Source organism: Vigna unguiculata, chromosome 3 (assembly GCF_004118075.2).
Source record: "Vigna unguiculata cultivar IT97K-499-35 chromosome 3, ASM411807v1, whole genome shotgun sequence".
Lineage (NCBI taxonomy): Eukaryota > Viridiplantae > Streptophyta > Magnoliopsida > Fabales > Fabaceae > Vigna > Vigna unguiculata.
This window is the reverse complement of record NC_040281.1, coordinates 25854601-25880493: the sequence shown is the minus strand read 5'-3', so window position 1 is coordinate 25880493 and position 25893 is coordinate 25854601. Positions and strand designations below refer to the sequence as shown.

Here is a 25893-nt window from a genome sequence, read left to right as displayed (position 1 = left end):
CAAATGAATGGGCCACTTAATTATCCTCGGCTTGTTATGAAATGTACCAAGAACCTCTGCTCGGAAGATCAGATCGAGACATGATATAACAGCTCGGTCCGACCTATAGTCGAGGAGAGTACACAGCCCTCCAACTCTGCATAGTGCTAGTGCTATGGAGAGTTGCAACACCTATCTTCATGATTTGACATGAGTGACGTACGTATTAACTCTGTCCCCTAATAGTTTCGCCCAACTACTTCAACACATGTCAGTTATCACGCATTTGATACTATACAATCCAACGACGCGAAGAAACCCTACTTTTGTTGGCTACACTTAAGACTTTACTGGTTTCTCCATCTTTTTCTTCCTTACGAATCTCAGGTACGCATCTCTCCTTTTGTATGCTATATATTCTTGCTTCTGACTAATTCTTCCGGGATTTCTTCTTGCCCATCTTCTTGCCCCTCCGTCTCGATACACTGTTATGTTTAAACCTTTGATTTTCTTGGAATTACTTATAATTGAGTAGAAAGTAGACCTAAATTTATGGACCATAAATCCTTGTCTAAGGTGAATGCTTAGTGTTTTAATCTTTAATGTTGATGCCTGTGACATTTATAACTGTGATTTTCCTCTATTGAGGTTTCCATATTTGAATGAAAAAAAAGGATCGCTTCGTTTTGGGGATTTATCCTTTTTCTTGTTTCAGATCACTCGTTTGCTGAATGCTCAGAGTCTTAGTTAGGAAATTAATTTCTTTTGGGTTTGATAGAACCAGGATGACCTCCTATGACTCACAGTACCCATGGGCTCCGTTAAACCTCAAAAGGGAATGTACTGGTTTTTGAACCGAAAAGAGGATCCAAACCCTTAGGACAAATCAGGCTTTATGTAAGCACGACGAAAAGGATGTGATAGTCAGACTATGTGAGCTAGACGAGCCCATGTGCAGGGATGGCCCTTGTCGCTCTTGCAAACATTTACTTTTGTGTATGTTACCCTCTTTGAAAGACTTGGCTTCCGGCTCCCTTTTAATGATTTTGAAAAAAGCCTGCTGACGGTATTGAACGTTGTCCCTGCCCAATTACACCCTAACAGTTGGGCTTTTATACGAGCTTTTCATATTTTATGCGGGGGCCTGGGAATCCAACCTACACCAGCTATGTTTTTGTATTTTTTTGAGTTGAAGAACAACTCGTCTCGTCTTCTTTGGGCCTCTTTGAGCGGGATAGGTGGCCGAGGTTTATTCACTTTGTACCAATCTTCTTATAAAGGATTTATAGGAGCTTTCATAAAGATCCTAGCACCTGCTCATAACCTGAGCCTTCTAGAAGGTTTCCCTTTGTACTGGACAAAACATCCTTCTCCGAAAGTTGTTCGCCGATTGGGGGAATTAGACCCAGCTGATCGGAAAGGCTGTGAAGAACTGGAGGTTCTAGAAGTTATATTCGACATCCAAAAAATCTTAGACCTTGAGTACCGAGAAGTAGATTTAAAACTATTCATTGGTATACATCTGACTTAACTTGTGTTTATATTCTCCTATATTCTATATGTGCTGAATTTTTGTTTTTTGTTTTATGTTTATCAGAAAGACAAATGGCGCTCTCCCAAAAAGACATTCTTCGTCATATTAAGTAAAAAGGAAACATCAAGGTCGGACCGAGATCGTGTGCCCAGGATTCACTGTCAAAACTCGGTCTGAAAAGTGAATCTGAGATTACACAGAGTGACTCAAAGCTGAAGAAGGAACGGAAAACAGGTAGCGAAGGGATTCCTGTTATCGTGTCTGAGGTCTCTGATTCTACTGATCACTTGCCTATTTCTGATCTCCTTAGAACGAGCAAATTAACATCTACAGGTTCAAGAAAAAGCTTTTGGGATGAGGATTTTGAACATTTGGCTCACGGACGAGCCTACAATTTCTCTGTCGTAGATGACACGGTACTTTCAAAGCGCACTCCTGAGTCGGCCCGAGAAGGGTTACTGCGATGTTTGCACCAAGCTGAAGCGTCTTCGCTCTTCTTGGTTGGGCGTATGGAGGCTTTAGAATTGAAAGAATCAAAGTTGGTAGTTGACCTAGAATCTGCCCAAAAGGAAATGGTGCAGTTACGATCTGAAGCGTCCGAGCTTGCCGAAATTCGTCAATCTTTAAAGGAGAAAATGGGTGAGTTAAAGGATAAAGATATCGAGTTGCCTTTGCTCACGACCAAAATTGATGAATTATCTCCGAAGGTCGAAAGTTATGAGACCCGAGTGCAATAGCTAACAACTAAATGTCAGACTTTAGAGAATGACAAAGAGGAAATGGTTGATCAACTATGTGCTACTCTAAACCAAGGATTTCAGCTAGCCTTAGATCAAGTAAAGGCGCTATGTCCTGATGCTGATATTTCACAAGCTGCTATTACTAAAGAGGTGGTGAATGGAGAACTCGTAGAAATAGATGAATAAGGTAAATTTGGTTAGAAATAGATGAATAGGGTAAATTTGGTGATTTTGACTATGTTAGATTTTTAGAATGTTTGTTTTAAGATCTGTTGCTGTTTTGAACAATATGTTGCTTTAATTATGATTTGACTACGATTTGACTATGACTATGTCGGATTTTGAATATGTATGTTTACCTTTCAAGCTAGACCGGACCGAGTGCCTAACACTTTAAGTTTTTTTCTTTTAACAGACAAAGAGACAAATGAATTCAACATATTAAATAAAAGTGATACGTATAAAGTTAAGTCGGACCGAGCTTTCATCTCAGTACCTCAATATGTAGCATACGATGTTTAATAAACAAATGAGAAGATAAATGAAGTCGGATGGGAAGTCAGCATATGAAGTACTTAAGAATACTACTTACAAATGAGGTTGGACCGTGTTCCAAACACACATAACGCTTTACGAATGAAGTCGGACAAAGCTCGCTTTATGAATGAAGTCGGACTGAGCTTGCTTTACGAATGAGTTTGGACCGAAATCCCTACATATGTAACTAGTACAAATGAAATCGGACCGATCTCCTAACACATGAAGAATGGATAAGTTAGATTCAATCGGATAAATAAGGTCGGTCCATGATGGCCCTCAGCGTACTGAGGTCTTTACCAAGCGCGTAGCTAGGTCGGACCGAGACAGCCCTCAGCGTATTGAGGCTTTTACCAAGCGCGTAGCCAGGTCGGACCGAGATTGCCCTCAGCGTACTGAGGCTTTTACAAGTGCATAGCCAGCTCAAACCGAAATAGCCCTCAGCGTATTGAGGCTTTTACCAAGCGCGTAGCTAGGTCGGACCGAGACAGCCTTCAGCGTATTGAGGCTTTTACCAAGCGCGTAGCTAGGTCGGACCGAGACAGCCCTCAGCGTACTAAGGCTTTTACCAAGCGCGTAGCTAGGTCAGACCGAGACAGTCCTCAACGTACTGAGGCTTTTACCAAGCGCATAGCCAGGTCGGACCGAGATAGCCCTTAGCGTACTGAGGCTTTTACCAAGCGCGTAGCGAAGTCGGACCGAGATTGTTTTTAACGTATAAAAGGTTTACATCTATATTAAATTCCATGCAGTAAATTCTGAAAACCCACCTCATTAAAAAACCCTCCCATTTACGGAAGGGAAAATGAGTGTGGGACCCACCTCCTTGGAAAACCAGGAAACAGAGTGTGGGATTTATTAAATAAAATGAGTATGTCACAAGAATGTTGCAGAAAACAATAACAGAATAAAAGAAAGCGAAAATTTGTACAAAACAAAAAATGTTTAACTGAAATAGAACCGTAGGTTTGTAGCATTCCACGACCTGGGAATAATAGCTTCATCAAGTGTCTTTAACTTGTATGCTCCTCCCAGAAGGACTTTTTGTATTCGGAATGGCCCTATCCATTTAGGTGACAGCTTATCTTCTATCTCAACTGCGTGAGCCCTTCGTAATACTAAGTCGTTTTCTTGAAAGTCACGAGGCTTCACCTTTGATTTATACCTTTTTTCTACCCGTCTTTTTGTGGCTTCACTTGTTACTCGAGCCAATTGACGACCCTCCTCTAGCACATCTAAGTTGCCACGAACACCCTGTTCATCATTTATAGGAATAGCGATTTTACCATCTGAACAATTTCTGAGCTCAATAGGGAGGAGTGCGTCAGTGCCATATACCAAGTTAAAAGGTGTTTCATGTGTAGTAGACTCGGGGTGGTATGATACGCCCATAAAATGTGTGGTATTTCCTCCGGTCAAGATGTTTTTGCCATTGTTATTCTGCGTTTGAGTGCCCTTAAGATGACTTTATTAGCTACCTCTGCTTGTCCGTTTGTCTGAGGATGTTCTTCTGATGAGAATGTCTGTTTGATACCTACTTCATCACATAACTTTTTTACTTGGGAGCTTGAGAACTGAGTTCCATTATTTGAAATCAAACGATGAGGTCTGTCAAACCTACAAATTATATTCTTCCAAATAAACCTCACGATTTTGGTAGTCGTGATTGAAGCCACAGACTCGGCTTCAATCCATTTCGTCATATATTCTACCGCAACCACCAAGAATTTCATTTGTCGAACTGCTAATGGGAATGGACCCAAGATGTCTATACCTCATGTGTGAAAGGGCCAAGGGGCATTGATGGAGTGCAGGATCTCAGGAGGAGCTCGATACAGGTCCGAGTGTCGTTGACATTGGTCACATTTTTGTACGTGTTCAATGCAGTCTTTTTTCATGGTGGGCCAGAAGTATCCTGCCCGAAGTATTCTCAGCATGAGAGTTCGTCCCCCAATATGGCTGTCGCAAATTCCTTCATGTAACTCAGACATAATCCTCTTAGATTCTTCATGATCTATGCAAGTCAAGATAGGACGGGAAAATTTGAGACAGAAAAGGTGACCATCCAACATAGTGTATCTGGAAGCGCTTCGCTTTATACGCTGAGCTTCCATTGGATCTTTAGGGAGTATTCCATCCGTTAGGTAGGTTTTAAAGGGTGTCATCCAATTTTCTGATCCGCTGTCGCTACTTCCATGAGTCGTCATAATAGTCATTTTACCTGAGACACCTATTCGCGGAGCGTTTAATATTTCTTTGATAACTGACCTTTGTTGCCTTGGTTTTGTGCAGCTAGCTAATTTGGATAGGAGGTCCGCTCGATTATTTTCTTCGCAGGGAACATGAATTAACTCAAAAGAGAGAAAAGTTTTTGACAGAGTCTGTATGTACTCTAAGTAGCGTGCTAATTGAGGATCCCTGGCGGCGAAATCGCCATTAACTTGTCCAGTCACCAATAAGGAATCACTACGGGTCGTGAGATGTGCGACACCCATTTCTTTAGCCAATAACATACCTGCAGCAAAAGCTTCATACTCAACTTGATTATTGCTCGTTTTAAACGAGAATTTCAAAGATTGCTCGACGAGGACGCCACTTGGCCCTTCTAGTACGACACCAGCTTCGCTTCCTCGTTGATTCGAAGAACCATCAACAGATATAAGCCATTTTGCAGCCGCTGAGCTCTTCGGGCCGAGCTCGTCGTCACCCTTGATTAAGGGTTGTGTCAACTCGGCTATGAAATCTGTCAATACCTGCGCCTTGATGGGACCTCTTGGCTCATATGAGATTTCATATTCTCCGAGCTCTAGGGCCCATTTTACTAGGCGACCTGTCATGTCCAGCTTCTTGAGGACCTACTTGACGGGAAGATCGGTTTTCAATATTACTTGAAAGTGTTGGAACTAAGGTCGGAGTTTCCGAGCTGTGATCACAATGGCCAGGGCAGCTTTTTCTAAAATTGGATATCTTTTTTTTGGTCCTCGCAACAAACGACTGACGAAGTAGATAGGTCGTTGCACTCCTTCTTTCTCTTGTACCAAAACTGAACTAATCGCTTGTTCCGTTACTGTGATATACATTTGCAAAGGAAGGCCGACCTCTGGTCGGCTAAGAACTGGAGGTTGACTTAAGTATTTCTTAAGCTCCAAGAAGGCTTGTTCACATTCGGGAGTCCATTGAAACGTTTTATTCTTCTGCAGACATTGGAAGTATGGGTGGCCTTTATCCCCACTTTTCACCAAAAACCTGGCTAATGCAGCCATCTGACCTGTTAGTTGTTGCACTTCGCGTATGCAGTTAGGACTTTTCATATTGATAATTGCCATGCATTTGTCGGGATTGGCCTCTATTCCCCTTTCCGTCAACGTAAACCCCAAGAACTTTCCAGCTTTAACACCAAAGACACATTTCTTGAGGTTTAACCTGAGTTGATATTTATTGATTGTGTCGAACAACTCTTGCAAGTCGTCGACATGTTTTCCTCCACTAACGGATGTAACCACCATATCATCAACATATGCTTCTACGTTCCGTCTGAGCATAGGTTGTAGAATCATGTCTATCATCCGTTGATGTGTCGCTCCCGCGTTCTTGAGACCAAAAGGCATTACTCGATAACAAAAATTAGCCTTCGTTCCCATGAAGGCAGTCTTGTCCTCATCCTCCGGATGCATTCGGATCTGATTGTATTCGGAGTAAGCGTCCATAAAACTTAACAACCCACATCCAGAAACTCTATCTACCAGGGTGTCAATGTCTGGTAACGGATAGGAATCCTTGGGACATGCTGTGTTTAAGTATGTGAAGTCCTCGCACATTCTCCACTTCCCACTCGCCTTTTTGACCATTACCACGTTGGCCAACCATTCAGGATATTGTATTTCTCTTATATGCCCTGCTTCTTTCAACTTTAATATTTCTTCTACGGCGGCTGCTGCTTTTTCATCATTGAGCCTTCTTCGCCCTGTATCTTGGCTTTGAATTTAGGATTTACATTTAGCCGGTGACAAATGACGTTAGGATCTATCCCCAACATATCCTTAGATGTCCACGCGACCATCATCCTTTATTAGTTGTGCCTTTAACTTTGTCAAGGTTGGAGAAGTTGGTTTCACCATCTTCCTCGGAGGCGTTCGTTGTGTAGAGTAAGGCGTGAATTTGTGGCTTGATCGTTTATGAGGTGAGAAAGTTTCCATCACTTGTCGTCTGGCATCCTTGTTTTTGCATTCGGGATTTGGACGCTTCTCCTCTGCTCTCTTCCTTTGCATGGTCTCCTCCGTTTCAATGTGTATTGCAGCTCGACTTCTTACTTCGACCAGCGTCGCTGCAGGTAGTCTAATTAGGGATTCGCTAAAAGGGTTTGCTCGTAGACCTTTGACAAAAGCTCCCACCAACATCTCCTCACTAGGATTAATTAATCCCATGCTGACGTCACAAAAACGGTTGAGGAACTGTTTTAGTGATTCCTCCGGACGTTGCCTTACATCGAACATGTCGGCTATCTGTAATTGTTTTGGTCGATTCACCGCGAATCGTTCTAAAAAGACTTGAGAAAATGTAGTAAAAGACGTGATGGATGCACTGGGAAGCTTACTGAACCATTTAAGAGTTGTGCCAGTGAGTGTTCCGACAAATATTTTGCAGCGGATGGCATCGTTCCCTCCAGATATCAACATCTGTGCTTGGAAGGTCTTCAGGTGGGCTTCAGGGTCACCCTCACCGAAGAAGGGTTGTACTTTTGGAATAATAAAATGAGGTGGAATTAATTCTTCCATTATCCCCTTGGCGAAAGGGTGGCCCTCTTCTTGATCTAGGTTCCTGTCGGCGTATTGGCGATCATGAAAATGGCCACGATCTCTCATCCACGTATGTAACCCCTTATTACACTTGCGCAATTGCTCTTGTTGGCGCAATGATTCCTCCAAACGTTACGTGATTCTGATGCTTCCTTGCGCAGGCGCTCTCTCTCTTCATCTACTTCGGCCTGTTGTCTTGTTTCGTGTGCTTGTCGTCGTGCATGTTCGTCATTCGCCTGCTTTCGCATTGCCTCATTCTCTTGTTGTAAATTCTCTATATGTTGCATGACTTTCTCCAAGGTGAGGGAATCTCCTCCATTATTTCCTGACGTAGTTACAGCCATTTAAATGTGGACAGGGATGCAAGTTTTACCTGCCCCACGGTGGACGCCAATGTTCCGGTCCAGGAAATGCGAAAACTCGAACCAGAACAAAAATGTATTCTCTCTTACTCTCTTAGTATCTCTCGGTTTCGCTCACTCAAAGAAGTTCCGCCTCTACTTTGCATCACACACGTATATATAGGGTTTTTCTTCCCCTAGCTGTTTATTTGTTGCCATATTTTTAGGTAACTGACCTACCACCAGTTCCATTATTTCTTCCTTAAATCTCATAGATACACAGTTTCCCTAAAATCAAGAGATATTAGTAAAGTGGTTTCCCATATTCATATGTGCCTTTATACTGGGCTATTTTCCTTAAATTAATCTAGGCCACTTAATTATCCTCGGCCTGTTATGAAATGTACCAAGAACCTCTGCTCGGAAGATCAGATCGGGACATGATACAACTACTCGGTCCGACCCATAGTCGGAGAGAGTACAAAAAGGTTATTGGATATTTGGCTATTTTCGTGCTGAATATCCTAGTCTTGGGCTTTGCTGAGCCTCGCTTACTCTCATTCTACAAGCAAGCCTCACTATTTAAATTGGCCAATTTTATGGGATCAATGATAACTTATTTTAACATGTGTGCAAACTATAACTCTATTGTACCACACCAAGCCAACTTAACAAAATAATGATAAAACGATCACCATACCAAAGAATTCGAGTAACTGGTCTAGGTTGGCCTAACCGGCCAAAACCGGTAACCTAGGCGTCTAGAGGAACGACCTGCCTAAGACAGCACATGAGCAACATAGACCGCCAAGGAAAGTAGTTAGTTTAGGCCGAGAACCTCAGTATACTTAGTAAAATGGAAACCCCCCGTGTTCAATAGGTCCTAAGGGCCTGGGTTGGGGCCCAGGCCCACTTACAGCCCAAGCTAGAACCCAAGCCAAGGCCCGGCCCATGGGATAACCAGACATAATTAATGCTCTATAAATACACGTGGACCCCAGTAATTAAAGGTACGCATTCATTAATCACAGATTTGACCTTTTTGAGAGTTTTGACTCACTTGAGCTTCAGAGTCCCTTCTGCAGGTAACCCCTCCTGGGTCCAAACCGACATGTATCAACCGGAAAGAGGCCAACTGAAGAGATAGTGGACTACATGAGTAAGGTGATGTTTGTACTTAACTTATCTTGTTTGTTCTCTTCAGGAACATCTATGATTTCGACCAAAGTTAAAATGCTAATCTGACAAGGTGAGATACCGATCTGACGAGCTGACTAAATATAATTCCTCAAGACCTGATTGGATTCCGACCAGAGATCTGGATAGTACAGACACGTATAGCGGAATCAATATGTATCGCTATCTGAAATCTAGCAGAAAATACTTTTGTGGATTTGCTCAGAAACCCCTTGCTGATTGTTCAGTTTGTCAAAATGTGCTGCTAGTCTTTAAGTAAAATTAATTAGGTTAACATCACTTTTTCTGTAAGGTCGTTAAGTTATACATAATATAATTCACAAAATTAATCTTATGAATTTCAACCTATAAAATAATTAGATTATTATATTTGAAAAAGTAACTGATTTCAATAAAGCTTTAAAAGCTTTGTAATAATAAGAAAACCCAGTCCCCTGTCTCTTTTGAGTAACGGTTTGTTAGTTTTGGATCAAGTAATTTGCACTCATTTTGTGAGAAAGTTCAGTAGGTCCCATCCAACAACGCAAATCATCATTTTTGTTTAGCTCAGGATGAGTAACACCTGAAAAGAGTTCAAGATGTAATATAATGCATATAATCCGTTGTGTCACCAATAACTGATTGGGGTGGGGTATTTATTATTATTATACTAATAAATAATTAAAAAATAAATAAAATTATATTACTTTCATTTTTGTCACTTTCACTTTCTATAATACATGGAATGCAAGCAAAGTCTTGTATTTAGGTGCATGGATAGTTCTTTTTGACAGTATCATAAAAACAAGCGATCACTATATAAATATCCACCAAATGGACATTGGGAGTTGAAAACAAGACCAAATAGATGAAAACAACACATTTAATGTGGCCTTAGGGAATGCATATAGCATTCGATTTCTAGTAATTAATGCAAGAAAGTAACAAGCTCTTTTTCTCGTATTCTTATGCGTACACGAAAATGTAAACTATGAAAAAGGGACCTAAAGTTGCTTTGATGAACTGAAAGCTTTCTTCTCTTTTTCCAAATTTTAGCCCTGGTTTGCGAATGTGCGAGCTTGAAGTTCCTGAATTAAGGCCTCAACATCGGCGTAAGAAGTTCCACCTTCTTCCACAGCTCTTGCAGCTTTTCCTGTAATGTTTTTCGCTCGCCTTCTCATTTCCTCTGCCTCAACGCTCTCCATCATCAGCTTCCTCACTGCCAGCTCCACCTTCTCTCTTCCCACCAAACCTTTCCATTCTGCATTCCACGGCCACCACTCCTTGTTCCCCACTTGGACTCCAGTCTTCAGAACCTCCGTTATCAACTTCTCATTCGAAAATTGCTCCGCCGTCAGAGGCCACGTGATCATGGGCACTCCCGCACTCACACCTTCCAGAGTCGAGTTCCATCCGCAATGAGTCATAAAGCCTCTGATCGCAGCGTGCTCCAGAATCAACAACTGCGGAGCCCACCCTCTAAGCACCAACCCTTTACCCGTTTCCTTCATCCTCTGCTCGAACCCTTCCGGAAGCCAGTTCCCACTGCCGTTTTCTTTGTTTTCTGATGGGTGGTGGAGAATGTTCCCCACAACCCAAATGAACGATTGATCAGAAGCTTCAAGGCCGTAAGCAATCTCCTTCAACTGCTCAGGGGGCAACCGAGCCAGGCTTCCAAAGCTGGCATAAAGAACAGAACTGGGTTTCTTAGAGTTTAACCAATTCAGGCAATTTTGTTCATCGATAGTGGGTGGCTTCCCTCTTTCGGTTTTATCCTCTTTGGTCCTGTTGCAAAAGGACACTGGTCCTACAATCCATGCTTTATTTCCCCACTTGCTTTTTATCAGATCAGCATAAGCTGGTTCCAATTCGTAGAAACTGTTGATAAGAGTGCCGAAACTCTTCTCCTCTAATTGCTTCATGCCCTTCACCCTTTCAGGAATCTCGGACGGGTTTCTCAGAAAAGGAGGAAGCTGAGACATCGTCATTTCGATTCTGTCGGGAATGTTAGGAACGAGGAAAGGCTCGGAGTCTGAACTCACACTCTCAAAAGCGACATGGCTTAAGTTCTTCTGGACGCAGAGAGCGAAGCACCCGATGCCGTTGAAGAGGATTCTGGGGATTCCGAGCTCGTAAACGACGTCGCCGGCCCAGCGATGGAACATGTCGACGACGATGCAATGCGGGCGGCGTTGGAGGAGGAGCTGGCGCAGTGGCTCGAGGAGGGCAGAGGTGTCCAGGAAGGGACCGACAGAGATGTCTGACTCTGGTACGTCAGCGGAGAGAGTGTGAATGGAGATGGGAAGACCGGATTTCTGGTCGCGCGTGATGGATTTTTGAAAGAGCGGGGTGGTGGAGGGTGTGGCTAGAATGGTTGATGAGGCTCCGTGAGATGCAAACACTCTTGCTGCGTCTATCATTGGGATTTGATGGCCTCCCCCTACGTAGGGAAAAAAAAACATTTCCACCGAAGGGGTTAAGGTTTTCATGTTGAAATGGAAATGTTTGCTTAGCTTGGTGTGTTAGATGGAGGAGCAAATAAGGTGAGGGAGGTGTGAGTGATTAAATCTCAGCTTCTACTATTTATTTACATGGAAAAAGTTTCATGAATATTTCTTAATTTTTCTATCCTTATTTAATATTTAAGAAAAAAAAAATATTTTTTACTTTTTTAGGTAATTCATTTTAAATTATTTTATATTTCAAGTAAAAATAGTATTTTGTAAGTGTAGGTTAGGGAATGAATGGAAATGGGTGTTTTTTTGCGGACAGAAAAGCTTGGAGCAAAACGTCATGAGTGACATATTTATAAATAATATAACAAGATTATTTGACTGGTGGTGTTCGTCCGAAGTTTCCAATCGCTGTTATTGGATAGAATTGTCAAACACGTGTGGAAGTAAAGTCATGTATAGACTGCCATTATAACTTTCGTCATACTTGAATAAACACCTTTTTCTAGAAGCTCAGTTACAATATGGAATATTCTAGTTTCACCGATATGCAGCTCCACCGTTTTCTTTGTTGGGTATATCTATGAAGTAGTGAGTGAGATAAATTATAAAAATACTCTGAAGGTTCGAGTGTGACAGGTAATAAAAAATAGGCTTAAACATATATTTGGTTTATATTTTTATTATTTTTATTATTTTATTTTTTATTTTTATTTTGTGTTTAATTAGATTTTTATTTTTGTTAAATTTTGATTAATTTGATTTTTTTCACTAATGTTCTTTAAATGGTTAATATTTTTTATATTTTAATTTTTTAAAAATCTTTTAATTTTTTTTTAATTTCAAAAAATTGTCTATGTGTCAATTCATAATTGTATCGCGTGTCAGTTTGTGTGGTTGTGTTATAATTTTGTTTAATTTAGTTTCTATATTTATTATTTTTTATTCAATTTAGTCTATGTATTCGTTATTTTTGTTTATTTTCATTCCAATTATGGTTAAAATAAATCAATTTTATCTCTTTCAAATTAATACCAAATTTAATATCTTTTATAAAAATTATACTAATATTTTTTTTAAACTTGACATTTTTATTAATTGTGTTTTGAAATTCAATTATAAATTATTAAATTTAATTATAAATTGAATAAAGTTCCTATATTTAATTGTTAAATAAAATACAATTATTTAAAATATTATAAATGTAAAACCCCATTTAATTAATAACACTAATTAAAGGAATGTCACGCAAAATAGTATTAGAAACAAAGTCCTGGAGTGTAGACACTACTCCTCACGATTAGCCAAGAAAAACCCAAATAAGAAAAGGGCACACTACGATGCATAACAAAGTATAAAATATAAATCAACAACATTTAGAACTTTAAGCCTAAAGACCAGCGGTACACGAGCCATAGCCCTAAAGGAAAGTCCAAGTAAACTTAGATCTAGTCCAAGCAGACTATGCAGCGAAACCTCCATCACCCTGATGATTACGGGGAGTTCTCACCGCTGCTCACATCAATAAGTTGATGATCATTGCAAAACAAAAGACCACACCACAGAACATACAACAAACAACAGAAGGGTAAGCTAGAACCAAAATTAGTTTTATCATGCAATCAGATATAATTCACAGTCCAATATACATACATCATCCAAGCATGTTATGACCTTCCAATCAGTATACTAAGACTCGACTCGACTCATCCGAATACATATAATCTGGTCGGATTCAGCGGATGCTTGCACTTGTGGTGGATACCTCTGCTCACCCCCGAGTTGCCCACCCCCGAACTATGTGTTACAAGTGTTACAATGAATCAATCTCTCACACACACAAGGTTAACCCTTAGTGAGTTTCAAGCCTCCTGCTACTCTCACCACAAGAGTCAGTCCGCTCTAAGTGAGACTAACTAACTCCTTAGAGTGTCAGGATGCAACCTTACCTTGAATCCTTACCAAATTATATAGATGGGGCACCACCATGGATACCCACTAACAGGGGCCATGGAATTACGTCCTGATCACTGAAGCACGACCCTGAAACCCCACCTAGGAATATTCAAGGAATTACGTACTGACCTCATACCAAACATATTCAAGCAACCAAACAACATTATTCATGCGTTTAAAATCCCATACCAACCTCTATGGTCCATCCTCATTCACATTCCATGTTGAGTCCATACTATCTCATTCTTCCCAACTCATGAATACATAATTTTATCTCATGCCAATACCATGCCACTTTGATTACCAACCATCACTTTCATTTCCTATGCCAAGATCACACAATCACATCAATCCAGTTCATAGTCACCAATTGTCATACATTTCACATGCCTCGTGCAATAAATGGAATATATCATAAATTGAGCAACTCGCAACAACTAGGCGAAGAAAATAGTGTGGCCTACAGCAGACCTCGCTTAAGTCAGAAGCCCTCGCTCAGGCGAGAGGGGTTCCCTCGCTCAAACTACAGGCTCTCGCTTAGGCGAGACCGTGACAGAGACCCTGGGAGATTCTCGCACACTCGCTTAGGCGAGCCCTCCCTCGCCTGAGTGAGATAACCCCTCGCCCAAAGGTGAGGTTCCTCGCCTGGGCTAAATTGCAGCGACACCCCAAGGCTTTCACGCCTTCTCGCTTAGGCGAGCGTCTCTCGCTTGAGCGAGACAGTGCCTCGCTCAGAAAAAGAGCACTCCGCCTGAGCGAGAGTTCGTGAGTGTCACCCTGGTATGTCCCTGTCAATCTCGCTTGGGCGAGTCGGTCTCGCTTGGGCGAGAACAACAGATCTCGCCATTGTTTCCCTACAACAGTCGCATTTTCATAACCAATACAACCACACATGGCAATCCAAACATTCACAACAAAGTATAGATTATACAAACATCAAGTAACTTCCAAACAGACCAAAAATAGACTAAAACCCATAACTCTAGCTTCCCTTACCTAGAAAGGAGCTAATATCGAGCTTCGACTCTTAAACCAATGGGATCGGCAGCTCCAAGAGCAAATCTAAGAACTGGAACCAGTAGCACAGAACAGAAACGAGATTACTAAAGTGGACCTCTAGTGGAAAAATACCAAAAAGAACTTTGAAAGGAACTAGTAGAGGTTGGGGTTTATCTTACGTGGAGACGAGCTGTGCTTAGAGCTAGCTTGACCAAGATTGAGGTTAAACCCTAGCAGAGCCTCTGTGGGGAAAAGGAGAGTGTGAGAGTACTGTTTCTACAAGAATGACATAAGTGAGGGGGGTTTGGCTGCCTTAGGGGCCTTGGACACTCCTTTATGCATCACTCCACTGACTTGATCACGATTGAGTTTTGGCCTACTGCCTCACCATCAACACTCTTGACCACTTTTATGCATAACGACACTCATAACATCTAGCCTCCTTTACTGACTTCAATCAATGGTAACAAGTCCGCAACCAAGTCATTCCATTTCCAAATTAAACTTTCCCCTATCACAATCACCAAATTCATTTTGGCATCTCACCTTCATTGACACTTGGCACTGACAAATACAACCACAAACTGACACGTGGCACTGACATTGACACGTGGCACATTGTGACTTGACACTTGAATAATTTTTTTGAAATTAAAAAAATTCAAAAATTAAACAAATTAAAAAAAAATCAGGAGTTGACACGTGGCATGTACTGTTCAAAAACGTTAATTATTTAAACACCGTTAGTAAAAAAGACTAAATTGACCAAAATTTGAAGAAAATGAAGACCTAATTGAACACAAAACAAAATAAGAATCAAATTGCATAAAAACAACAAAAATGGAGACCAAAGGTATATTTAAGCCTAAAAAATAAGTTTGTAGTTTTTGCTAGTTTAGGATACTTTGTAAGATTCTATTAGGTGAGTTTTCACAGCTCTTGTTATTGATAGTAGTTAGCATACTTATTAGCACTCTTTTATCATCTAGAATTTGTTTAGAAGGAGAGTTTGTTGCTTAGGTAGCTTAGTTATTAATTTCTAGTCATATAGGCATAGTTTTAAAACTAGTGCTAGTTTTAGGTTCTAACTAGTCAAATTTTAATTTCCTTGTTAATTTCGAATCATGACTTGATTTTTATCTTTCTTTTAGATACTCTATTTATTTTTAGTTACTCTTTTTAGTTGTACCTCTCTATTATAAATAGATTACCCTATGTATGGTTGATACAGAAGGGAGATTAATCTTGAATCATATTTTCTCTATATTCAACATGGTATCAAGAGCCCTAGATGATCTATGATTGAGAATGATCCTTACAGTAGTTCCTCTTTCCTAAAACCTTAGCCCTTAGCCCTAAGTCTTAAGCCTCTTTCACAAATTTTATGATTGAGAATGGATTCTTGCAGTAGTTCCTCTTTCTTAAGCTCCAAGCCCTAAGCCCTAAGCCTCTTTCACAATTTTTCAACAAATACCAGAGGAGGGTGAATTGGTTTAATTAATAAAAGTTAATACTTTAAATTTTCCCCAAAATTTACCTTTTAAATGAAAGATTCAACTCTTTTAAAGTAAGTGCAGTTTAATAAAGAGAGTAAGAAAGATTATGAACACAAGGATTTATACTGGTTTGGATCACAACACTTGAACTTCTGATTCTCAAAAAGGTATTTTCGAAAGTGGTTAAGAGCTTTATAAATAGAGTTTAGAAAATGAGGTCAAGAAACTGAAAAGACAAGTTCCAACTGCCAGAGATAATCAATTATCACTTATGATAATCAATTATTCCATAGCAGTTTCTAAAATCAATACTTTTCGGTAATAATCAATTATCCACTGAGATAATCGATTACTCCAATGACTTTTCTAAAAACTGAAGAAAACATACGATAATTTATTATCATAAATGATAATGATCATCATAAGTGATAATCGATTATCATTATCATAAGTAATAATCAATTATCACAATGCATTTTGGATAAATAAAAACATTCCCAAAAAAATTAAGTGTTAGTGGTAGTTTTATGAAGTTTCTAAGCTTACTTAAACTACTAAATACAATCAGAACTTATTACAGGAGGCTTTAAACAATAATTAAATAGTCATCCAATAATCTTCTAATATTTACTTTGTGGTGACTCCTTGCAATTGTCATCATCAAAACCTTTGCAACTCAATTCTTTTTGTTTTGCCAACATCTTTGAGTATGTCAAGTCTCTCCTAGATCTTATATTGAGTGTTCAGCTCAAGTGACCACTCTTAATCACTGATCTTGAGATTATCTACAAGTGGTGAGTGGTGTGGCTTCATGCATTCATCTCATTTGTTCATTCGACTCGAGCATTCGAACCTACTCTTTATGCACAACTCGTTTTGTTCAATAACTTTTCTCGTAATCTATCTTTAATTTATACTCTTTATTCACAACTCGCTTTGTTCCATAAGTTTTCTCGTCATCTATCTTTAATTTGTGTCTTGTTTATGTGTTGTTTAATTTTTGCATCTCATTCTCGTTTTTGTTTCAAAGCACCGAACAGCTCAAGTATATTTCTCCATTCTCAAAAACTGCAAAATGGGTATGAAAATAATATTTTACGTCCATGTGATTCAACATAATGTTTTACAGTAAATATAAACATATAAAATAATAAAGTATTAATTGTCTTGAAAAATGTGAACGAAAGAATTTTGGTAACATTTAAATATCGAAAATTTGTTTCTAGTAGACCAGGCTTTGATTAATAACCCTATTAAGCCATGCTTACCTTCTCAAGTAAATCTCAAGATCTTTTCTCTATTATTTTACATGTATTGTTATCTAAGTTGAAAATATTAAAAAAAAAATAAATGAGATCAATTATATTTTTCATTATTAAAAAAAACATAGATATCAACACTTAATAATTGAAGAAGTTTTCAAGTAGTTGAATTGCTCTAATCATAATATATAAATATATACATAATATCCGAGTGTTGTTTGTAATTTCTTTCTTTTTGACAAGTCATATAAATATAATTTTAATTAAGTAATTTATTTATATTTGATTTCTTAGATTATAGTGTGAACTTTATAGCAAATAGAGATGTCAAAATGGGTTTCAACCCGTGAGTCAACCCGACTCACTACGGGTTCGAGCTGGATTGGGTTGAGAAAAATTCAACTTTTTCAAAAGTGGATTGAACTCAACCTGGCTCACTTAACCTACGGGTTAAACGAGTTCGAGCCGGATTGAAGGTGGGTTGACCCACTTAACCCACCAACATTTTTTTACAATTTTTATTTTTATTTTTTTTTAAATTTTCTTTTAATTTTTTTAAATTTTTTTAATAATTATTTACTACTCCTATTATATTTGTTCACAATTTCATATTTTTAAATACTAGAATGCTGCTTAATTATATTTGAATAGTTTGAATGTTTAATTAATTTGATTGTCAAGTTATATATATATATATATATTGATACTTTAATCTTTAACTATAATCTTTATAGTAAATTACTAAGTAACCGTCTTATAAATATTTTTTTTTTAAATTAGCATGAAGAAAATGTATAGTTTTTTTATTTATATTTTGTTGAATAGTATGACAGAAAATTTGTAATATTAGCCATACTTTCTTAGACTAATGGATACTTTCTTGAAAATAATTCTTCATATATTGGCGATGAGCATGATCAAAACATTGGTTCTTGATTTTATTATGATTGTCATCTCATGGGTTACTTAAAAAAATATTTAAATATTTGAATACTAAAGAAAAATAATAATTTTTTTAGGTGGGTTGGTGAGCCAACCCACTTAACCCACCAACTCGTGGTCGGTTGAGCCGAATTACAAAATTTCTGACTCACCAGAAAGTGAGTCGGGTTAGATTCACTCATTTTAAATCCGACTCGTAGTAAGCCAATCCATGTGAACCGAGTTAGCTCACTTTAACATGTTTAGGGTTAAAAGTAAAGAGTAAAAATGGAAGTGGACTAAAATATGACATCATAGTTTATATTACAACTAAAATAAAGTTTGAAAGAACAATCATAACTGAACTTAAGATCAAATAAAAAATTAATTTACATTCTTTGAAACCAAAATAGTTAAGTTTCATGTATATTTTTTTAAAAAAGAAAAAACATATTTGCCCATTATTAGTTTAGTTGATGGACCAAAATTAAGATCTTATTCTTAAATGTTGGGCAAGTTAATGCAGATGTGGCAACTTCAGTCTCAACTGAACATTATTATCATTAACAACATTGTCAAACCATAAAGATTCACTTGCTAACCCTCACTATAATAACTTACACTAATGCATACATTTTTCAAGGACGGAAATTTTCACTCATTTTATTTTCTGACATCCTTTTAAGTTAGAGGGCAAAATATATAACCACGTATAAGAAAGAGAAACAGATGTTTTGACAAATTTACTACCAAAAGAAGATTGCAGGAAGTTACATACCACTAAAATTCTTTCTAAAATCATTCATAAAACGTTCATATATTTTTTTTAGGGAATTTAGTTCATATCTTTTAACAACGGGAATGTATTTCACTCCATAAAAGAATGCATGTGATCAGATGTTGACACTGTCTAGAGATATTTAATACGACAATAAACAGGTAGATAGGGAGAGACTCGAGAACTTCGTGAATAATCCAATATAGGAAAGCGACCGGGGCAAAATAACATATAAATTAAAATCCTCAGCAATTTACAATATAAATTTATAATACAGGGCTCTAAATTATTAGTTCCAGCCTCAAACGTCAGAGTTAACAGAGACCTATAAAGAGGATGTAGTGTCTCCATGCTCGTAATAATCAAATGCACGAAACAATGTCGATAACCTAATAAAGGTGATCGATGAATCACTTCACTCTATCTTGATTGTTACTCACTACTAAGATGTCACGTCAAAAGTTTATTTCAGCTCCTCTTTTTGCCCGTCATATATTCATAACACTCACTATACATTATACTAAACATTATACGTAGCTAACAATCTCGAAGTTTCAGCTCCTCTTTTGGCCCGTCATATATTCATAACACTCACTATACATTACACTATACTTAACATTATACGTAGCTAACAATCTCGAAGTTACGCTGACTCTCACCGGCACAAGCACCAAGCAAAGCTTTTTCAATGACTTCTTTTCAAACACTATTACCACTCTCCCGCGCGTTTTGATAGCAGAGCCGCCTTAACAATATTTCCTCTTGTAATAAGTCCAGCCTAGAACGAACGCAGAAAAATCAAATTAGCTAGAGTCACCGGTGGAAGAAGCACAAAAATTAATCTTGCAGGAGAGAATAGATATCCTTACCAGCTTTCCATCATCATCGACCACAGGTAGTCTGCGATATTTTGTTTCAAGCAACAGCCTGTACAAGTAATGGTGTCGGTTTATCAGTTGGCCAATGGTTGCATGTTAGATAGATTAATCATGATGGTTGAGATTTAGGAATCGTGTAAATCAGAATTTAATAATTTAATTATCATAGAAATATTTAACATAAATGGTGGCACTAATAGCAATAAATCGTCAGTGATTTTATTGTCCTCGTACATTGTTCTGAATTACGGTGTTACATGCAAAAGAATCAGGAAATTCAACATTATTGATATGTATGAAAAGTCAGTACCTAGCAGCTTCCTCCAGACTTGTCGATTCATGGACAACAAGTGGAGTTGGTGTCATCAAGTCACCAACAACTTGGCCATTAGTCTTACTAAGCAGCTTTTGTAACTCATTGAATGTCTGTCATGCAAAACAATAATTAGAGCTACAGAAGGGTAGCCATTCAATAGAATGAGCTCTCGCTAAACAATTACAATACCCCTTCTCTTTGAGTGCAAGTGAAGAAAAGAAAGCAAAAGTACTATTAAGAATCATGGCTCAACCTACACATAATCCTTTATCGTATGGAAGAATATTATTACAGTGACACCCAACATCACGAATAGTTTGAGTTTCATGTGCACGGATTCATTAAAAAAATTATACAACCATCTTGCCAACCAATTTAAGAAGAAACTATAAAGGGAGCTGTCCTTTTCAAGTGGAACAAAAGGAGTGCTAGTAAGACAGAAACCGAGGGTATCAACATAGGGATGAAGAAGATAAACTATATTATAGATTTTACTATAAAATGCAAGAAAAGTCGGTACAGGCTAACGTGAACATAGATACCTAATATGAAGAAGCAAACCTACACCAAGGCAAAAGCCAGTCAACCACTAACTGGCCTCCTCCCCTAACCACTCCACTACAAGGAAAGGACCCCTTTGTCTCCCTACTCTCCCAATTTCAAGATCACTTGTTATGCAACCATTTAGCAGCTTATCTCTCATTTTTCAGTTGTTGTTGCCACACCTTTCCTTCTTACAAGTAATTGTACGCTCACTCTTTCTGGTCAATTATTTTCTTCAGATTGGACTGATACAGCAAATCAATCCCTTTGCTTATTTTCTCTCCTCATGTTCCCCTTCTAGGTTCTATTAACTTTGTTATAATCGGTCTATCATACAGTTATTTCTCAACTACCTCAATCCTCCTCTCCGATCCCCAGGGAAAAAAACAGAACCCTTCAAAGAAATATAGGCAACACAAGTATATCGAAAGGCATTAATGCATAATTTCAAGAATTGGAATATAGGCAAAATTTTTCTAGAATACAACATTGGAACTTTTCAAGTAGTTGACTTTCACAATGTGTTTAAAGCTCTATACACCACGGCATCATATAAGTGGATCATAGCTGCTTCAAGGTTGACTCTGGCATACGAAATGTGGACACACAGGGATGTAAAAACACATTATGCCTCACACATAATTTTTCTTCTATCCTATAAAACTAAGGCACAAGGAAGTGCGTTAGTTAAAAGTATTAATTACCATGGAACACCAATACTATTTGATTCCCTTTTAAATCTTACATGTTTTGAGAAATATGATCTAGTTGTACATCAAGAAACGGGCAATACAACTTTGGCTTGGTAAAGGATATGAAGACTCATTCTACCAATGAATATTGATGGGACATGAAAATTCAAACTCGCAAAACACACCCAGACTATGAACAAAATATATGAATCAGATATAACTTGCTCTGTAAAAAAGGAATTGTAAACAGAGGTTTGGTATCTAGTATTCAATAATCCAAATGTCTTCTTCTTTATATTTATCCAACCAAAATGCTGTCAAATGAAAAGTGGGCTCAGCTTATGTTTGTAACTGATTGTGTGCTAGAGCAGGTGAATTATTAATTATTGCATTAAAAACTATGTCCAAACATTAGTTTTTGAATATCATCAGTCATCATTACCACATTAGCATCTAATAGCACTATTTGGCATGAGTTTCAGAGTTTATATGCAATCATCGGTAAATGATAAAATCTATTCCATATAATCAGAATTCATAAGGTAGCATGGTATATGCTAACAGAAAATCACACTTAAGAAATAGAACAGAAAAAGGTTCCACTTACTTTCCAAGAACTATCGACGTTGGGGAACAGGTTTGCATCACTCTGAGGACCTCCTATAAAAGCCAAGCATAACGATTAGAAAAATCTTAGCAGCAGCATGCAGAGAACTTATTCACAAGATTAAGCACAAAGTATTGCTGTGTTTCAGACTTGGAAAAAAAGTTAAATACTCTCTTCATTTCAAATTATTTGTCATTTATGCTAATGCACACATCATAAGAGTTGTTCATCATTGCACCAATTACCATGATAAAAAGTCTTCTTTGACTAAAATTCCCCTCCGAAAATGTCAGAGCATAGTTGTGAACTAAGTAAAGAGAAATAATAGCAACAGAATTTACTATTAGCTGAAATTCTGTGGCAATTACAAATTTTTGTAGCCCCCACTTCTTATTTTGTAGCATAAATCTTAACCAATACTAGGGAATAGGTTAGAAGTGTATTAGAAAGTGAGTTACTAACTTACTACTAATAACACTCTTAGTTAAATACATTAAATAGTTAGATAAGTTGCCAACAAGTCAGCGAGGAGTTTGAGAAAAAATTAATACTCTCTTGGTTTTATGAAGTTAGACATTTAGAAATACAAAGTCCCAAATCTCCAGATAATTTGAAATAGAGGGAGTACCATTAGCCTCGTTACTCACCAACCAAAACAGAAATGACTAACTCTCTGACTATAGCATGTATAAGCATACAGTATCTTCAATCTCACACCCATAGGTCAGTTACAACACACAAACTTTAAAAAAAATATGAAGTATAATCACTTCCATCAACCATTCAACCCCTATGAACATTGATTTGACTTTGTAGTTCACAGAAATTTCGCCACTTAAACGTAAATCAAAGGTAGTACAACATAACATTTTCCAATTCTGCATCTTTGATATCTGTAGTACCTGATATCGAATCAATAGCTAATAAATCATAATCTGAAACAACTCCAACCTGCAGCGTCAAAAGAAGTAGAAAAGGTTCAAGGAGGAATTGAATCCAGCCAAAATAGAAACCCAAGTGCGTTAAAGTTTTTTAGCACTAAATTACTCAACAGAACAAAAAAATAGTGAGGGGAAAAAGACAATTACCAAATTCCAGTTATCATCAATTACCGGAAGACCACTGATTCTGTTGTTTACCAGAGCCTCCAGAGCTATAATCCAAGGAAAAATAACGATATATAAATAAATACAGTAAATCACATAAAAAAAAAAAAAACTTTACACAACATCGTGGTACCTTCATCAACGGTGGTGGTGGTTTTCACAACATGCAAATCTTGCTTCTTTGTCATGAAATCAGCAACGGTATAGGTTCCATTCTCACGCTGAGAAGGTAAAAACGCAACCCGCAAAAGAAAAGAAAAAAGGTAAGGAACACGGTAGCGTAAGAATGGCGCTTGATCCGAGAGAAGAAGACTTACGGGAACCGAATTCACGGCTGGACCCGAGGCAAGGCGGAACCCAGACGAATGAGACGAACGACGCCGTTTCGGTACAGCAGAGGAACGGATAGTATAATGGCATTGCGGAAAAAGGGAGGGAGGAGAAAAAGAACGAAGCGGAGCAGCAAGAGTGTTTATCAAATGAATCGAATTCATTTTTTTCTTTTTCTTTTAATTTACTATGTAATGAAATTATGAAAACAATTTACTTTTTTTATTTGGGTTTTTGGATGATTTTTTCTGCTGAGATTGAAGCTTGAAGACGAAGAATCAAAGCAGATCAACTGATGAAATGGTAAAGTAATGGCGACAATGGCGGTGTGAGTAGCTGTATCTAGGGGAAGATAAATAATTGAAAAGAAATTATAGAAAGTGAACAAGTATTATAATAATATAAATAACAATAATAATAATAATAAATAAATAGGAGATTGGTTGATGGAAGAAAAAGAGACGTGAGCGTGCATTACTTTTCCGTTGAAGGCGGTGGAATGCAAAGAACGTTGACACTAGTTCATAACGGTCAGCGTCGGACTTTTCACAACGGCGTCGTTTGGTGTGAGAACATATTGACATTTCCAATATTTTCAGTCTTTTGGTTTTGTTTTTACGTGGTTGTAGGTTGATGAATTCGTCCTGTGTTCCCTGCCCGTTGAAGAAGCACGTGGGAACCTTTGCCCATACCCTGTTCCGTTTCTTTTGAAGCAACTGTTCCGTTTCCAAATCAAACAGTATTAACGTTAAAACGTGTTCAGACCTTACACAAAACTTCTAGAAGAAAACAAAGCTCTAAATCATTGGCTTGCCATGGTTTAAACTACTGTTAATCACAAAACCAATATTTTCGTATTAAAGTAGTCTAAAGCTCAATTAATTATTCTTGTTGAAATTAGTGATATTCAACACTTACTTGATAAAGATACTACACCTACTCCCTCAGTTCTTAATAAAGATTAAGAAAATTAATATTTTAGCTGATCCTTCATGAAAATAATTCTAATCACACATATTAATAAAAATAATTTATTTGAATAATTTATTATTAATTTATTGAATCAATCTTTAATTTTAATAATTTTAAAATTATTTCTTTTATTTAATAAAACAAAACACAACTACTCATAACATTTAATAAAAATAATTAAATATAAAGTTATAAAAAATACTGTAAGACCCACTATAATTCTTTCCTAAAATTTAAGGGTCTCTCTTAGTCAGTTGGATCTAACGTTGGTCCATAAGGCATTCCAAAATCCCTAAACCAGCCTAACCCTCTCATGTTCTGCCCACTTTACAAAATCAGCCACCTTACTTCTCTTCTCTTTTCCCCTCAAACAGTGATTTGCTTGGGTTTGGAGCTCATTCAAATTCAAGTCAGCTCAACCTCATTCTCTGCTCCACTTCTTGAGTATGCTCTAGAGTTGTTGGGTTCGTTGACGTATGTGCCTATGCTTTTCGCTAGCATCTGTCCAAGTAATGGAAGCTAGGATTTTTTTTATATGCTTTTATAAATAATGTGCCTGTTTTAGTTCTGTTGAGTGCTCTTGATGATTTTATGTGTTTTTGATGGTGTGAAAATAATTTGTGTACTGTTTCTGGATGGATTTTTGGCTTTGCATGCATGAGAGCATGTGAGATTTGTATGCTCGCCTAAGCGAGTTATTTTTCGCCCAAACGAGAAGCTCTCGCCTAAGCGAGAATGGCAGTAACTCGCCCCCTTTGGTTTTGAGTGCTCGCTTGAGCGAAAGCCTTTCGTTTGAGCGAGATAGGCTAGCTTGAGCGAGAACTCAAAGGGCTCTTTGTTCTCAATCTCGCTTAAGCGAAAGCTTTTCGCTTGAGCGAGAGACCCCTGTCGCGTGAGCGAGAGCTCCTTAGCTTAAGCAAGATTGACAACAGAATTGTTTAAATACTTGTATGCTCCCATGATTGATTTGTTTACCCTTTTAAAGCATGAAAATATGATGCCAACGTTTTATGCAACGTGTTTGTGTTTTCTTTAGTTTTTGTTGTTTGGGATTTCGTGTTCTTACATGTTGAAACCACTAAATCTGTCAGTTTAGCTTAAGCGAGATCAGTCTAGCTTAAGCGAGATCAGTCTAACTTAAGTGATAATTGCTGCAGAATTTTAATTCCTTACTTTAACTTGAACTTGTGGATTGATTCAATTACTTTTAAAAACATGAATTGGGCGAATGGGTATGAGTAGAATGGTTTATGGTCTGTGATTGATAAGTTTAACATGACATTGGCATGTGACATGTATGGGATGGTTGGTTATAAAAGTGGCATGGTTTTGGCATGAGAAATGATTCTATATGGATGGATGGAAATATGACGTTGGTTTGATTAGGACGTAATTCCACGATAGTTTCATGGTGGTGCCTCATTGGTTAGGACGTAATTCTATGAGTCTCTAGGTGAGACTTCATGGTGGTGCCTCAGTTG

General features: G+C 37.9%; 2 protein-coding genes across 2 annotated transcripts; both read right to left on the bottom strand.

Moving 5' to 3' along the window:
- Positions 1–9902: 9902 nt before the first annotated feature.
- Positions 9903–11706, bottom strand: LOC114179728 (abscisate beta-glucosyltransferase). The gene has a single exon (XM_028066152.1). The coding sequence runs from the start codon at positions 11590–11592 to the stop codon at positions 10156–10158; it is 1437 nt and encodes a 478-aa protein (XP_027921953.1). The 5' UTR covers positions 11593–11706; the 3' UTR covers positions 9903–10155.
- A 7478-nt stretch (positions 11707–19184) lies between these two features.
- On the bottom strand, positions 19185–23800 carry LOC114178959 (CBS domain-containing protein CBSX2, chloroplastic-like). The gene is made up of 8 exons (XM_028065116.1): positions 23428–23800; positions 23244–23331; positions 23093–23157; positions 22907–22955; positions 22005–22057; positions 20157–20272; positions 19838–19895; positions 19185–19746 (listed from the first exon to the last, which is right to left on the bottom strand). Exons 1-8 carry the CDS (start codon positions 23602–23604, stop codon positions 19678–19680), a joined length of 675 nt encoding a protein of 224 aa, XP_027920917.1. The 5' UTR covers positions 23605–23800; the 3' UTR covers positions 19185–19677.
- Between the last annotated feature and the right edge of the window lie 2093 nt (positions 23801–25893).

Coding starts and splice junctions, on each gene's coding strand:
- LOC114179728 (XM_028066152.1), bottom strand. CDS start 11,592: ATGAAAACCTTAACCCCTTCGGTGGAAATGTTTTTTTTTCCCTACGTA.
- LOC114178959 (XM_028065116.1), bottom strand. CDS start 23,604: ATGAATTCGATTCATTTGATAAACACTCTTGCTGCTCCGCTTCGTTCT. Junction 23,332..23,427: donor CAGCCGTGAATTCGGTTCCC/GTAAGTCTTCTT, acceptor TTACCTTCTCAG/CGTGAGAATGGAACCTATAC. Junction 22,956..23,092: donor TTGATGATAACTGGAATTTG/GTAATTGTCTTT, acceptor TTGACGCTGCAG/GTTGGAGTTGTTTCAGATTA.